Raw genomic sequence first — 17929 nt, forward strand, 5'->3', positions numbered from 1 at the left:
TCATATATAGTTCCCAAATATTTTAAATTTTACATTATATTAAATACTTGCATAATACAGTATCTAATATCTTTCCTTTTTATTATCACTCGTTATATAATTTGATAATCGATATGTGTCATATATTGAATCTTAATAATCATCATCGTTTTGGACGAAAGAAATTATACTCATGCAACAATATTTTCAATAACAATTAAAAAATATTTTTTAAAAGATTATTGTAATATAAAGTTAAAGAATATAAAGTTAAAGAATGTAAATCTCCAATTCGTTAACCAAATAATTAAATCTAGCGAAAAAAATTTTTATTTTATGTAAAAAAAAAATATATTTACATTGTATTTAATTGTTACTTTTAATATGTTTATTACATATTAATGATATTATATTTACATTTTTATAATATGAATAGATATCGTGATATTATTAATAATTTAGCAAAAGATTTAAATACTTTGAATTTATTCATTTGCTTGTAATTAGATAAAATGTAGAGTTCAATATAATAATTATTACTGTAACTAATGAAAAAATTAATAATTTAGTCCTTAATCATCACCCTTTCCGATTTGCTTAATTTCTTAGAAAAATAATAATACGAACTAAAATATTCTAAACTCTGACGCATTGAGAACTTATTTTAGCAACGAAAAAGGTTCTAAATTTGTTTTAGTCATTCATTATAATTAAAGTATAATTATAATTATATCATGAGATTTTTATATCCTCTTTTTTTCTTTGTATTTTTAGTAGGATTTAGATAATATATATATATAAAAAGAGAAGGAACCTCTTCGTTGAAATAAAAAAAATACGTTCATCAATGCGAAATAAAATGGGTTTTAAGATTCTAATGGGTTTACGGCATAGATTATAATTTCGTGCTATTTGCATATTAAATAAAGTTAATACCGTAACTATTATTTTGTTTTCTAAAAGTTTTTAACGTAAGATAAAGTTATAAGAGTTTGAGGGTTTGGAACATTAGGTAAAAAACTTTACGATTTTATTTTATTTTTTTTTTGTTTACACCGTATTTTAAAAAATTCAAGTAATAACTATTGATGATTTTAGTTAGGCAAAATTTATTACCGTATTCAAAATCTGCAAGAGTAATAATAATAATTTTTATTATTTTTATTCTAATGTCATTAAAATCACAGTTAAATATTACAAAATATTTATATATATTTTATTTATTTTGGAAAATAAAATATTAATAAATTATTTAGCTGGGTTTAATCTCATTTTATAAAATACTATCATTAAATTCTACTCAAAAGGATCTTTAAGTTAACCATAATTTATTTCTCTTGATTCATAAATTTTCGTACGTTTATACTTTTCACACGTGATAGCATTGTTCACCAAATCATTTCGTTTGAATTCCGCAGATCAGTTAAACATTTGTCAATAAAACGACATTTTTATAATGTAATCCATTTTAACGTTAAAATTATTAAATTTGTTACGTCATTGTTTTGAAGATCTGGACATAAAAAGACTGAAGTATTACATAGTACTTAAAAAGACTAGCAAATTAGCTGGGAAATATTACAATAAATATTGGACAAATAGGATTAGTAAAATGTTTAAAAATCATTGTAACTGATAACGGAAATGATAACCCTTATTTGGTAAAAAGATTTACAATTTACTAAATTAGTTTACTTAATGAATCATTGGGTTACAAAATGTAACTTCTTTATAAGTAGAATTTCGGAGTTCCAGAAATATATTTTTTTTTCTGCAAACTTATTTTTTAAAAAAAAATTTACAATATATTTTTTTCATTATGTCTATTATTAGAGAAAATTTAATTGTTGCTGCAATTAATAAAGCATATGCACTAACAGATTATAATATTTACAATGATTTACACGAAGTAAATAAATTTCAAAAACAAGTAATTCTTGCCGATGAATCACTTACACAAGATGAAAAATCTGAAGCAATAAGAAAATTGACTAAAACTTACGACAGGAATAAAATTATTTTTAATGAAGGAACAAGAAGAGTTTGTGAAAATTGTAACCAAAAATGTTTAGCTACATTATATTGCGAATTTTGTGTTCGAAATTATCTAAAAGCAAAATTTTCAAATTGGTCATCTGGAAATGAAGATATTGATAATTTAATACAAGAATGTCAAATGGAAACAACTGACCCAGATAGTATAATTGAATGGATTCCATATAGTAATTTAATAAATATTAATTATTTAGCAAAAGGTGGATACTCTGAAATCTATACAGCAGAGTGGATTCATGGAAAATATGATGAATGGGATTCTAAAGAACAACAATTAAAAAGACTTGGGGAACAAGTTGTGATACTTAAAAGATTAGAAAATTTTGAAAGTGCAAATAAACGTTGGTTTGAAGAGGTTTGTAATGATCTAATAATGTTACAATTATTTATTTATAAGCTTTTATAATATTTTCTTTATTTTATAGGCTATTTCACATTTAAATATAAGTAATAAATGGTCAGATGTGATTGTTCAATGTTATGGTTTGACGCAAGATCCATTAAATGGAGATTATATGCTTGTAATGAATAAATTGGATATAGATTTAAGAAAATATTTACAACAAAATCATACTAAACTTACGTGGCAAGAAAGAATTCAAATTGCTGTTGATATAATTGATGCACTTTTACGAATTCATGGTGAAAATGCAATTCATAGAGATTTGCATTCTGGAAATATATTATTTAAAACTAAATTTAGTATTAGTGATCTTGGATTTTGTGGACCTGCAGATAGACCATCAAAAAGTATATATGGAAATCTACCTTATATTGCACCAGAAGTTATTGCAGGAAAAGAAACTACTTTTAAATCTGATATTTATAGTATTGCAATGCTCATGTGGGAAATTTCATCTGGTCAACCACCATTTGTTGGATACAAACATGATTATCATCTTGCAATGAATATAATTAAAGGTATAAGACCAAAAATTGTACCAGGAACTCCTATAGAATATAAAAACTTAATGATACAATGCTGGGATGCTAGCCCATCAAAAAGACCTGATATTAATACACTTTTAGATGAAATTGACAAACTTAATTTTCATTATCAAAATAACTCAAATGAATCAACTAAATTAGAAGAAAATGATAGATCGGAAACGAATAGTTTAGAAAATTATACTAGCAATAGCAAGTTATTTACAAGTAAAGTTCATCAATTTGAAAATCTTTCTGAACCAAGAAATGCAACAGAAGGTATTTATTATAATATTAAATACATTAAAAGAAAAAAGTTTAATACTAACTAATATAATATTCCCTTTTTAATTTTATAGAAGAACAACAGGGTATAAATTAAGCAATTTTATCATTTTTATTTATAAATTTTATTTATAAATAAATTATTAATTGATAAATTATCTCCATTTATTAGCATTTCATAGTAACAAATCATGTGACTTTCATATCCCTAATCATAGTAAATATTTATTAAGTTTATATTAATCATTAATACGGTATAAGATATTTATTAATTGATTTTGCTTTTTAGTTGATGATTTTGGTAATTTGAGTAATCAGAATAATAATTCTTCAAAAATAAGTAGGTTATTTTTATTTTAATATTTATTTTTAGGATTTTATAAAAAATCGCCATAGCGATGTGTCGCAAGTGTCACGTGACTTTACATATGTGAATAATTTGTCACCCCGCGTCACATCCTCTAGTTTTCCATTTTTATTATTTATTCTGGGGACTTGAATTTTTTCAGTGCAAAAAATACTATTTGTCACTCCCTATACATCACGTGCTTAATTTCGGCCAAATTTTATAACGCTGGCCAAAATATCCTTTTTTGGAGCTTTAGGTAACGTTTCACAATCCAAAAAAGGCAATTTTATTTTTCAGCAAAATTCAAGTTTTTGTTACACAAAAACTTCCAAAAAAGGAAATTTCTTTGACGATCTTTTAATTCCGGCCGGAATTATAAAATCACGTGACACTGGCGATGCATCGCCATGGCGATAAAAAACAAAACCCTTATTTTTATTATGAATTTGTATTAATTATTTTTTAAAATTTTAGCTAGCAGTAACAAATCATTCAAAAGAAGATTAGAAAATGGCAAGTAAAATAATTTGTATATTCGTCTAATTGTTTAATATTAAACGCTATTTTTGTCTTAATTTTTAGATTTTCAAGAAATAATGCAACAAATGAAGAGAAATCGTATTAATATTGATGGTATATCATATATGCAAATAATTATTTAACCTTTTATAATAGTTATATTTAACTTAATTTTATATTTAATTTTTTATTTATAGATGAAGAAGATATGTATAATAATCCAAATTTTCATCCTGAAGAACAAGATGAATTTGAACTTCCCGAGAGTAAGTATTTTAAAAGTTTAAGTTTGTTTAATCATAAAAAAATTTTTAATTACTAAAATTCCATTTTTTATTTAAAATGATATTCCTTCTATCATATTTAGATATGGATGAAAACTAATTGACATCAACATTATATTATTATATTTAAAGTTTGTCATAAATTATTTAAACACTAAGTCTAGAGTAGTAAGATTAAACATCTTTAAAGATTCTTAGTTTGTAATTTAAATAATTTATTTTTTTTCATATTATTACTTATCAATAAATTACTTTATGAAATTATTCAAATCATATACTATATTCTCAAGTTACAAAAATCAATGAAATATTTATTTTTTGTAAGTTTGTAATTTCTTTTATATTTTACACCTCACATTATTATTTACAAGCGATGACAAAATATTGGCGAACTTTAGCAATTTTTTTAATTTAGAATTTTTATTTTTGTTTTTGTTATGATATTTTCACAACCAACTTGTTTTAAGATGACAACTGGAGAAAAATTTATGTCTTATTACCTTTAAAAATTTCTTTGGAATATCTGTTATTTTCTTAAATTATCGTGCCCACTGATATATTTAATTTCAACAGCTTATGAAAACTTTTAACATATTTACATTTAATTAAGTTTAACATAATTTAATTTAACAAAAAAATTACGGGACGTTTAATATAAGGTTGAAAAAAATGATCGGCCTTTTATAAATAGGCTTTTTTTTTCAAAAAAAAAAAATAAAAATAAAAATAAAAATAAATAAAATAAAATAAAAGTATTCCTATTCAAAAAATTTGCTGATGTAGTAAAAGCGGATAATTTCCAGAAATTTCTTAGTAAGATTTCAATACCACACACACGGAATTTGGAAAATCCGTCTAAAGACAAAAAAAACCGGGATGAAAAATATTAAAAATTCGGTTTTAAAAAAAATTGGAAAGAAAATTATTAAAATCTCAGTTTTAAAAAAACTGAAAAAGAATAATATTAAAAAAGTTCCTAACAAAAAGAAAATAATAGTCAAAAAAAAAGATCCGCCTAACAAAAACAAAAAGAAGTCAAAAAAAAATTAAGGTCCGGTCTAAAAAAGACCGAAAAAAAAAATTATAAAAAGAAATAATCCGGTCTAAAAAAGTGACCGAAAAAAATCAACTAGGATGGGAATGGCTGAAAATGAAACAAAATTAATAAGATAAATTAAGCTTTTTTTCGTTAACCGATTAAAATTTCATTAACCGGAACTGTATTAGCGCTCAGGGACACTACACATGTACACATGACCGACATCAATCAAATTATATAATTATGATTTGGCAATATCGGTATAATATCTATCATAAGATTTTTCCCTATATATCAACTTTCAAAAACTAGATAACGATAATAAGTTAATATTAAAAATTCCAATATTGTATAATTAAATAAAGAAAATTTTTACTTAATACGGGAGGATATACATATCCTCCCTATATATTCACGTGATTTATTCATGTGATTTCGATTTGCCGTAAACAACTTTATTTTATTAAATTAAAATATAACGCATATGCTGATTAAATAACAAATAAAACTATCTAAATATTTTCTTTATCTTGTTCTTTATTTTTTGAAGGGCAATTTCGCGAGTCATGATACCATGACTTACATAGAGCACATTGCCGCTTGTTTTTCTTTCTTGATCCTTCCGAAACTTCGTCCTGATCTTGATTTCTTGAATTTGCATTTCTATTAGAACGATTTTCAATAGCCGACAAATATCTCTTATTTGCAGGTCGGCCTTTGCCTTTGTGTTGAATTGGATTTGAAATACCTAAAAATTTTTCAGTTAAATCATCATCTTGTGCTGAAAGTGATAGTGTTTGTTGCTCAATAAACTGTTGTAAAAGATTTTCAAAAACTTGGTGAGAATTACTTGCAATTGCTAGATTTAAAGCCATCTAAATCAACAAGTTAAAGTATTAGTATCTATTTAAATAAAAAAAATCAAAACTAGAAGCTAAGCCCCGATACTCTCTTTTTCCTAAACTATTTTCTAACCTATACCCTTACCCTAACCCTTACCCTAACCTAACTAACCCTAATCCTAACCCTAACCCTAACTAACCCTAACCCTAATCTAACCCAACCCTAATTCATATATGAAATTATGTTTACTTAACTTTAAACATTCTAGGTCTAACATATGACAAGTGTTGTAATTAAAGGGTAAAAGGAGTATTTGAAAATTAAACAGTTAAGAAAATGTCAAATGAACGAAAAAAAAGAAAGAAAAAGGGTTAAACGAATGAAAAAAAGAGAGATAAAGAGCGTGAGAATGAAATTTGTAAAAAAATAGTAAAAAAATAGTAAAAAATAGTTTAATTTATTTAAATCATGACATCAGATACACAAGATTCAAGATTCGTGTAATATGATGATAATCAATTTATTTAAAGTCACGTGTTATATGATGGGTGGACACCGGTAAATTTATAATATATTGTTAAATAAATGTAGATTAATACACGTTTTTAAAAATATGAAAAAAAAACATACAAATTTTTATTAAAAAAAAAAAAAAAAAAAAAAATATTTTAAATAATATTTCAGAAATATATAGGGTCAGGTGATGAAAAAAATTTTTTACAATGAAGCTGTACGCATTTTTTCAGGGCCGGAATTATTATAATGTTAGTCGGTTACTATAATAGGAAATATAATTCGGACTGGAATTATCAAAATTATCTAAAAAAGGAAAGATTTTCATGATTTTTTAGTTAAAAATACGCAAACTCAAACCTGACCTTTATTGAAATTTTTTGATGTTACTTTATATTCATGTTTATTAGTCAATCGAATTTGTCGTAATCTCTGTCGGGATTTCTGCAATTAAATCGAATTTTGAATATCTGTGTCGTTATTATTGTAAAAATTAATAATTTATTTCAAAATATATTAATGGTATTAAAGACGGTATGAAATATGATTTGGTTGTAGCCTTGTAGGTAGTTTTATTAATGTGTATATTTATATTTATATTTAGAAATAATGTATTTACCGCACCCTGCGTTACAAATTTATATATATTTTTATGTTTATCATTTGCCATTTTAGGGGGGGGTGCGGTGTATAAACTAAAGATCGACATAAACAATTTACAAAAAAGGAAGGATGCGTTGTAACGCAGGGTGCGGTAAATAAATTCACTCTTATATTTATATTTATTTTTATATTTCCGAGTAAAAACAGCATCATTAATGACTACATGAAAACTATACACGTACAAGTATAAACTGAACAAACGTCGTTCTAAGACCACTTCAAATCAGTGTTGGCAAATGACCTTGAAATGACCTTTAAATGACCTGATTACGTCATGATTTTACTATGAATATATCACGTGATCATATACAAAATGACCTAAGGTCATTTCAAAAAAGTGAAATGACCTCAAAATTTGCCAACACTGCTTCAAATCGGATAAAAAAAAGTAAAAGTGCCAGTAAACCCTACCAGAATCTAAAGGCGGCATTCGAACCAAAGAAAAAAAAACGAAAAAAAAGAAAATATAAATAAAACCTAAAAATAAAAAGAAGAAAAAAAGAAAATTATTCCAGGAAAAGCCCTATTATAAACTATATAAAATTAAAATTAAAATAAAGTAAAATTTGATAAAATCCCATTGTAAGAAAAAGAATCGATTACGGTATGTTATGATCATCAAACAATAATGAATCTCTATATGAGAACCAACTACCCGAATGCAAAAAGTTAGACGAGTCCATCTAATACGGGTCTGCGTATCGAAGTAGTTATCGTGGTCTTTGATATAGGCCGGAGGGAAATATCCTTTCTTTATTGTCCGGAGCGAAGCGAAGGACAATATACTGTATGTCTACGCACTATGAAAAAAAAAATCGATCACGTGAGTTTCTCTGTCCGCCACGTGATCGTCACCAATGAAATCGGCAAATTTTAGTTTTTCGTTCCGGACTTACAACGGTTCCCGTTTCCTAGTATATGGTAGTGTTGATTGCGTCGGTGTGGATACTCCAATTGCTTCTTCCGTTCGTTTCCTTTTACTAGAACGTCTAGTGGAAATTTGATAGCGAGACCGGTAGTTCAATTTTTTCTTTGGTGATGGTCATACTTTTTTTCCCAATTATTGAATGAAGTCTGGCGTTTCTGCCATGTCGCTTCTTGTAGGTCTTTGATAAAAGGGTTGATGAAGCGAAGAAAAATCTTCGTACGTAATTTTTGTTTGCCCAAATAATTGTAGAATAAAAAGGATAGCTCCGTCGGTATGATGTAGAAATACTGGGTGGTCGTGATCGAACGTCGGTCGAGCGTTAGACACCTCATTGATATTCTTGAATAGCGGTGAATTATCGACTCGATTAGGTATATCCGATTGGAATGAGCTGTCATTGTTGTTTATTAAGAGGGTTTTTAAAATTTCTTTATGTTTCAATAAAACTTGTATAATATCTTGTCTATGCGCGGGGCAGAGGGTTACATGATCGTTGGTGTCGAGTGAAATTTTACATTCTTGACATAAAATGGGTTGCGAAGGATAAAGTTTCAGGTAATTCCTACGTAAAATATCAGTTGTCGGAAGAATAAAGTTCGATTTTTTAATTTTGGATCCTTGATGTTTGGATAGGCGTTCGCTTGTAGGTGAATCGTATGGGTTGTGGTTTAACCATAATGTGCTGAAGAACCAGTCTATTGTTTATCTTTGGTGAAGTCGTGGAGTTGATTTAAGGATTTGTTGTTTAATAAACTGTTAAAAAGTCGTGCCTGAAGAGGGGTATTACTCCATTTTCTGACGTTTCTGTCGATAATGTATGAGTTGTCCCACTGTATGAAACCTAAGGAGCTAGCTCCGAAATATTTACTGTTAATGATAAGTGGTTCTGTGGTTAAACATCAAGTTGGTCAGATTCATCGTGTTTGTCGTTGGCATGTGCTTTGACTTTGTATAAAGATATAATGAGGATGTTTTGCTGGATAAGTAAAAATATAAGTTTCCAAATTAAAAAATCATTAGTTTTTAATTGACGTCTAGTGCTAATATTAATGTGTACATGAGTAAAAAAACCAAAAAACTTAAAATTCATATCACGTGAATCACGTGATTTAAATACTGGTCGTTGATCTTGATCCTAATTAAGTTATATATTTCCAAAATTGATTTATCAATAAGATACTATATCTGGAATAAAGAAATAAATTCTTTTTAGAAGTGTACTGCATATGGATAAGGCTCTTTTAATATAATAAGGCGTTTATTTTACAGTAACACGATTTCGAGTGATTGTTGCCGATCAATTTGTCGAGAGCGCCTTTATTCTTTTTTTTTAAAAGAAAAAAAAAATCAACGCATAAGATATCTTACATGCATAACATAATGTTCAAATTTTGATTGAATTAATTATAAATGTCAAAAAGCTACAAATTTCAATGAAATTCCATGTATAGTAAAAAAAATTTTTTAGGAACAAATTTTAATTAGTCTCCGATACTCCGATGGTTCAATCAAAATTTTGCGGAACCATAGAAAGTAAATCTGCATTTTATTTCTTTGTACACGAGAAAGCAATTTTTTTTTTCAAAATCGGAGAAGTCGGAATTATCTTAAATGATCCAACCATTTTCTGCATATTACGATTTATTTTCCTATTTCTCTTTTAAGTTCATACAATATTAAGTATTGTGGAAATTAAAAATTTTTCATGTCATATCTATTAAGCGCCTTAATAGTAAATCAAGCAAATGCATTTTTTTTTTCTTGAATATTCATTTGTTGCGCGTTATACCATGGCGTTCCCGAATGTTTTTTCACGTCAATGAAATTTTTTAAAAAGAGAATGAATACTATTTTAAGGAGAAAGATGGTTCACAAACTTTTATTTTTTTTTTCTTATAAAAAAGCAGAAATTTCAACTCACTCTGATAACGAATAATTACAATAATTTACAATCAACTTAACTAATATCACTAATATCTTCAAAATCACTCATCGATAATCACATTCATCAAAGAAATCATGAAGCAAAATCTTATTTTTGTTGTCATTTTATTGGTTACGCTTTCAATGGTCAATGCTATTCCATACTATCAATTCGATAAAAGAGCTACTACGTTTGAACAATGTCCTACTGGATCTCAGTTTCCAATTACTGTATCGATTCAACCTGATCCTCCCGTTCTTGGACAAGATTGTACTTTTACTGTTACCGGAACCATAGATAGTGGTATTAACCCAGGTACTACTTTATTGATATCCTTAGTTGATGGTGCTAACAAAGTACTTAACCAGGCAACTATTATCGATATTTGTACTGCGGGAGCCACGTGTCCAACTACATCTTTCAGCATAACAAGAACGATTACAATAGATGCTGGTTTACCTGCAACATACTCTATTGTGATTGCAGTTACGGATGAGAATAAAACTATGTTGAGTTGTGCTCTAGGCACTATTACTGGTTAATTATTATATTTCGGATATTATATTTTTTATTAAATTAAATTTTAGAGAATTTTACTTTGTTATTTACTTTTATTTTTTTTTAGTTTATATTTTAAATAAATTTTATTTATTTGTTTAAACTTGTTAACATTTTAAATCTATTTTTATAACTCATATTATGTTTAATAAATAAAATTGATCAAAACATATCAAATGTAATAGTTACAAAAAAGCAATAATGATTACATGTTAACTAATATATATTAAAGACGCACAGCATTATTAATTTGTAAAACTGAATTGATAATAATAATGAAATATAACCTTATCGTTGAATCAGACATTCACTCTTGTATAATAGGTCGTTATATAATGTAAGTATGCGAGGTCTTTTCAAAAGTACGAGTACGTAGTGTTATTTTTCTTTGTAATACAGTAATTAGAAAAATATTTTTCAAAACTTTACTTCACTACTATAAATGAATTACAAAATAGCCTAACTTTGTCATAATGTGATAGCTTCATGTACTGGATATAATAATCGCAAAAAAAAGAATATAAACTCGGAAATTACACAGTGAAATTCGATATAATGGAACCTCAATAAACCGGAACTGGCCTTATACCGGAACTTTTTTCCGGAACCAAATCACATATATTAAAATAAATTTGATATAACGGAATTTATTAGTAAATTCTCGATAATGGCTATAACGGAATAACGGAACAATATTAAAAATGATTCGATTTACCAGAACACGTGACGATTCACGGTTTTAAACCAATAAAATTAGCAGCGTGATGACCTTTAGTGGAATACGCAAGCTTTGAAGACTCAGATGAATATATTGACTAGTTGAAAATATTGAAGAATCTTTATCACTTTATAAGGATGTAATATAAATAGAATTTCCTAAATAAGATTGTTTATTTGGAAATATTTAATTTGTGTGATACCCCTAAAAATAAATCAGATCATACAAATTTTTTTTTTACACTTTAATCACGAACTTTTTTATTGAAAATATGTCTAATAGTGAAGTAAGAAAAGCAAAAACAGGGTCGGATAGATGATTTTTTTTAAGTTTTAGTTAATTTCAGTGTATAAAATTTCTCAAATAAAATTTTCAATGTTCGTCGCACATGTCGCACAAATAAAAACTTGATATAACGGAATTTCATATGATTTATATATAAAATCCGGTATATCGAAATTTATTGATATATCGGAAGCCTCGATATACCGGATATTTTTACTGGAACGGATGGTTCCGTTATATCGAATTTCACTGTGGATTTAAATAACTACGCCACGGCCGCCACGTGATAATAGTGATAATACTAATTCTTCATAATAAAAGCTAGCATCTTTTTATGATATCCTTAAATTTAATAAAATTCACTATAAAATTTTATTACATATAAAAACATTTATTATAAAAATTAAGCTTGGTTAAAATATCTACAAGTTTCTATGCTTTTATTAAACATTTAAATGTAAAAAAATTAATGATTTTATTATAAGTATATATATAAAATTCGTTCACTTTACAATCTTTAAAGTATTAATTCCTTACTGAAACTAAAGATCATTTAGACTGATTATATTTTCTCCTTTATAGTTTCATAAAGACCATTATTAACTGTTAATACCCTTCCGTTGTTTGTTAATTATTTGAAAAATCTAAATAATTAAATAGGTATTATACTTTTTAATCATTATTTTATCTTCAAAGGCGTTTTTGCAAGTTATAGTGTAAACTTTGTTTACTCACCAACAACCTCATAAATTCTAACGAACTAATTTACAATTATGTCTAATATCATAAAGAGACAATGATATTAAAACGCATTGGTATATTCACTTTAGAAAACATTTCTTTTGTAATAAATTATTAACTAATTGCAGTAAAACTGGTGGATTATTGTATTGTTTAGTAATATTTAGGTAATAAACTTTTCAAACTAAAAATAAGAAACCGTTGCATTTGGATTTATAAAAGGTTGACATTTATTCCTCTTATGTCGACCGATAAAAAGATAAGAAACTTTTATTTCGAAATAAAAAAAATACGTTCATTAAATAAAAACAAATAAGGTTTACGGGATAGATTATGATTTCGTGCCAATTGTATATTAAATAAAGTTAATACCGGGAATATTTTTTTTTTTTTGTTTTCTCAAGTTTTTAACGTGTAATAAAGTCATAAAAGTTTTAAGGGTTTAGGACATTAATATGATTTTATTTTTTTTTTGTTTATACCATATTTTAAAAAAAATTCAATAAATATTAAAAATGTAATCATCGTTAATTTTAGTTAGGCAAAATTTATTACCGTATTCAAATCTGCGAAAGTATTGATAAATAATCTTTATTAATATTTATTTTCTAAAAAAAAATTAATTATTTTGTATAAATTTTAACTAAGGTGATTCTAATGATATTAGAATAAAAACAATAAACTATTTAGCTAGTATTAAACCCATTTTTATATACTATCATAGACTATACTCAAAGAGCTTTTAGTTAATTATAATTCCTTGATTCGTACGTTCATACTTTTTCACACACGTGATAGCATTATTCACCAAACAATTTCCATTAAATTCCGCAGATCAGTTAACATCCTTTTTCTTCGAGGATTTGTCAAACATGATATCAACTAATGGAATCCACCTTAAAATTATTAAATTACATTATCATTTGACTTTTTATTGTTACGTCATTGTTTTGAAGACCGGGACCATAAAAAGACTGAAGTATTACATACTTAAAATGACTAACTTTTATTAGCAAATTAGCTGAGATTATTATAATAAATATTTTAAAATATTTGTGACTTTCTGGGACAAATAGATTAGTAAAATGTTCAGAAAAAAAAGCAAAAATAATCAAAAATTATGTGACCGATAACGGAAATGATCATTTTATAGAACGGGACTAAATTAGTTTGTACTCTTAGGGATTACTTAGTGCATTTGGTTACACAATGTTTATGAATGTAACTTTATAAGTAGAATTTCGGAGACCGTTCCAGAAATATTTTTTTTTTCTGCTTCAAACTTATTTTTTTAAAAAATTTTACAGTATATTTATGTTATTATGTCTGTTATTAGAAAAAATTTAATGCTGCGATTGATAGAGCACATGCACTAACAGATTTTAATATTCACAATAATATTCACAAACAAGATGAATTTCAAAAACAAATAATTCTTGCTGATGAATCACTTTCAAAAGATGGAAAATCTGAAGCAATAAGAGAATTGACTAAAATTTATGACAGTAATAAAGTTGTTTTTAATAATGGAACAAGAAGAGTTTGTGAAAATTGTAACCAAAAATGTTTAGCTACATTATATTGTGAATTTTGTGTTCGAAATTATTTAAAAGTAAATTTTTCAAATTGGACATCTGAAAATGATGACATTGATAATTTAATACAAGAATGTCAAATGAAAACAATTAGACCAGGTGGTATAGTTGAATGGATTCCATATAGTAATTTAAAAAATATTAATTATTTAACAAAAGGTGGATGTTCTGAAATATATACAGCAAAGATGATTCATGGAAGATATGATGAATGGGATTCTAAAGAACAGCAATTAAAAAGATTTGGAAACCATAATGTAATACTCAAAAGATTAGAAAATGTTGAAAGTGCAAATAAACGTTGGTTTGAAGAGGTTTGTAATCTAAGAATGTTACAATCATTTATTTGAAGTTTTATAATATTTTCTTTATTTTATAGGTTACCTCACATTTAAATATAAGTAATAAATGGTCAGATGCGATTGTTAAATGTTTTGGTTTGACACAAGATCCATTAAATGGAGATTATATGCTTGTAATGAATAAATTAGATATAGATTTAAGAAAATATTTACAACAAAATCATAATCAACTTACATGGAAAGAGAGAATTCAAATTGCTACTGATATAATTCTAGCACTTTTACGAATTCATAATGAAAATGCAATTCATAGAGATTTACACTCTGGAAATATATTATTCAAATCTGGATTATTTAATATAAGTGATCTTGGATTTTGTGGACCTGCAGATAGACCATTAAAAAGTATATATGGAAATCTTCCTTATATTGCACCAGAAGTTATTGCAGGAAAAGAAACTACTTTTAAATCTGATATTTATAGTATTGCAATGCTTATGTGGGAGATTTCATCTGGTCAACCACCATTTATTAATTATGAACATGATTATTATCTTGCAATGAAAATAATTGAAGGTATAAGACCAAAAATTGTACCAGGAATTCCTATAGAATATAAAAACCTATTGATACAATGTTGGGATGCTAATCCACTAAACAGACCAGATGTTAAAACCCTTCTGGATAAAATAAGAGAAATTAATTTATATTACCAAAATACTAACTCAAATGAATCAACTAAATTAGAAGAAAATGATACTAGATCGGAAATGAATAACTTAGAAAATCATACTAGCAGTAGCAAGTTATTTACAAGTAAGGTTCATCAATTTGAAAATCTTCCTGAACCAAGAAATGCAACTGAAGGTATTTATTATAATATTAATAAATAGTATAAAAAAGTTAAATAACTAATATAATATTTTCCCTTTTTAATATAGAAGAGCAACAGGGTATAAATTAAGCAATTTTTTTATAAATTTTATTTATAAATAATTAATGATAGATTATCTCCTTTTATTAGCATTTCACGGTGACAAATCATGTGACTTTCATATCCCTAATCATAGTAAGTATTTATTAAGTTTATATTAATTATTAATATGGTACGATATATATTTATTAATTGATTTTGCTTTTTAGTTGATGACATTGGTAAATTGAGTAATCAGAATAATAATTCTTCAAAAATAAGTGGGTAATTTATTTTTAAAATATTTATTTTTGTTTTGAATTTACATTAATTATTTTTAAATTTTTAGCTAACAGTAACAAATCATTCAAAGGAAGATTAGAAAATGGCAAGTAAATAATTGGTATATTTGTTATATTTATCTAATTGTCTTAATAATATTAAACACTATATTGCTTTAATTATTAGATTTTCAAGAAATAATGCAACAAATGAAGAGAAATCGTATTAATATTGATGGTATACTATGCAAATAATTATTTAACCTTTTATAATAATGATATTTAGCTTAGTAATTTATATTACCAAATTTTTATAGATGAAGAAGAAATATATAATAATCCAAATTTTCATTCTGAAGAACAAGATGAATTTGAACTTCCCGAGAGTAAGTATTTTGAAAGATTAAGTTTGTTTAGTCAAAAAATTTTTTAATTACTAAAATTCCATTTTTTATTTAAAATAATATTCCTTCTAACGTATTTAGATATGGATGAAAACTAATTGACATTAGTATTACATTATTACATTTATAAATTATTTAAACACTAAGACTAGAGTAGTAAGATTAAAGATGCTTAGTTTGTAATTTAAATAATTTATTTTCTTTCATATTATAACTTACTGTATCAATAAATTACTTTATAAAATTATTCAAATCATATACTATTCATTGATTTATATTTTACGAAATCCAATGAAATATTTATTTTTTGATAATTGTCGCAATAAAATTTTAAGTTTGTAATTTCTTTATAGTTTGCGCCTTACATTATTATTTACAAGCGATGATCGAACTTTAGCAATTATTTTGTATTTTTATTTTATTTATTTTTGTAAATTTAACAATCAGTGAATTCTTGAGTAGATAAATTTACTACTAATAATTGAAGAGTTTATTATAAAATTGATAAAATTACATCTAAAAAAAAAAAAAATTTTTTTTGTTAATTTTAATATACCAAATACCAATCTTAGACAACTTCCTTTTTTAAATCTATAACACGAACAAAGGTTCTTGTACATTTTGAGTTGAAATGTTATTTCTCGTTTATTCTAAAATTTAATAATTTTAATAATTTTAATGAAAGTTTAGTTTTATAGATTCGTAATACGTTATATTTATAATCTATAAATTCATCTATTTTCTCGACTCTTTGTAATGATATTTTCTTTTTCACAACCAACTTGTTTTAAGATGATAACTGATGATTACTAACTGTTGCTTTAAGGATTATTAATTGTCTTTTCTTTCTATTCTCATTAAATATTTGTTCAAATATCAATAACAGCAAAGAAAAATAAGATTTTACGATTTCTACTTTCTGTTAAAAGTGGTCTGCAACTTCAAACATTTATTTTTTGATACTTTTTCAGAGGTAAGTGGTGATAAATTGTTAGAAAAGCTCGAAAATAATTAAAAATTACCATTTATCACACGTCACATTATAATGTACTGTATTGATATATCAAAAAAAAAAAATAATTTTAATACTCATTATCTTTATATCCTAAAGAAAAGTTGAGTGCTTTTAATTAACTGAACAATCTTGAATATAAACTGTTACATTTTGAACTATTTTACACCAAAAGATTATAATTGGTTTTAGAAAAGGCTTTTACTAGTCAAATCAGGGAATCGGATGGGAAGGAGAAAAAAATCCAGCGATATACAAAAAAAGGTTATATAGAGATTTTATTGTTTTGGTGAAAAAAAAAATGTTACATTTGAATTAACTATCTTTGTAACAATGCTTTTTTACAATATGGAGTCGTCATGATTTTTTTTCGAAAATTGATAAAATAATTCCTTTTTTTCAAAAATTCGACTTCCCATATATATCATGTTAGGATTTTGATATTCGCTTTTGGTCTAGCGTATTTGACTATAGTATATATTTGTTATATATCGCTCATATACTGAAATAAGCGTGTATTTTCCAAAGTAATTTAAAATATTTAAACTTTTCTATGTTAAAATAATACCAAAAATGATTTATAAAAAAGGGTGATTTTGGCCAAAAGTCCACTATGACCTCCTGTATAATAGATATCTGGAATCTAGCCTATTTTTAAAAAGTTAAAATTAGAGTTATGCAATTTTCTCAGCATCCAGTAATCCAATTTTGATGAATATTTTTGTTTTGTGGCAAACTTTAATTCTTAATTTTAGTGATATCTCATCCCCTTTTAATGATAAGACAAATGATGATAGGTTATTTGTTTTTTT

The 17929-nt window shown here is 25.6% G+C and overlaps 4 protein-coding genes across 4 annotated transcripts; 3 read left to right on the top strand and 1 right to left on the bottom strand.

The window, feature by feature from the left end:
• Positions 1-3005: 3005 nt before the first annotated feature.
• On the top strand, positions 3006-4498 carry OCT59_002293 (uncharacterized protein; the record flags this gene model as incomplete). Its single annotated transcript, XM_025312323.2, has 8 exons — positions 3006-3240; positions 3321-3332; positions 3419-3463; positions 3536-3586; positions 4070-4108; positions 4178-4228; positions 4312-4380; positions 4482-4498. 8 exons carry the CDS (start codon positions 3006-3008, stop codon positions 4496-4498), a joined length of 519 nt encoding a protein of 172 aa, XP_025189807.2.
• Positions 4499-5949: 1451 nt separating this feature from the next.
• On the bottom strand, positions 5950-6543 carry OCT59_002294 (uncharacterized protein; the record flags this gene model as incomplete). The annotated part of the gene is made up of 2 exons (XM_025309733.2): positions 5950-6312; positions 6535-6543. 2 exons carry the CDS (start codon positions 6541-6543, stop codon positions 5950-5952), a joined length of 372 nt encoding a protein of 123 aa, XP_025189806.2.
• Positions 6544-10312: 3769 nt separating this feature from the next.
• On the top strand, positions 10313-11120 carry OCT59_002295 (uncharacterized protein). Its single transcript, XM_025312322.2, has one exon. It carries the CDS (start codon positions 10404-10406, stop codon positions 10848-10850), a length of 447 nt encoding a protein of 148 aa, XP_025189805.1. The 5' UTR covers positions 10313-10403; the 3' UTR covers positions 10851-11120.
• Positions 11121-15277: 4157 nt separating this feature from the next.
• Positions 15278-16203, top strand: OCT59_002296 (uncharacterized protein; the record flags this gene model as incomplete). Its single annotated transcript, XM_066144407.1, has 8 exons — positions 15278-15374; positions 15449-15460; positions 15532-15576; positions 15651-15701; positions 15770-15808; positions 15889-15939; positions 16019-16087; positions 16187-16203. 8 exons carry the CDS (start codon positions 15278-15280, stop codon positions 16201-16203), a joined length of 381 nt encoding a protein of 126 aa, XP_065995571.1.
• Between the last annotated feature and the right edge of the window lie 1726 nt (positions 16204-17929).

Source organism: Rhizophagus irregularis, chromosome 10 (genome assembly GCF_026210795.1).
Source record: "Rhizophagus irregularis chromosome 10, complete sequence".
Taxonomy (NCBI): Eukaryota; Fungi; Glomeromycota; class Glomeromycetes; order Glomerales; family Glomeraceae; genus Rhizophagus; species Rhizophagus irregularis.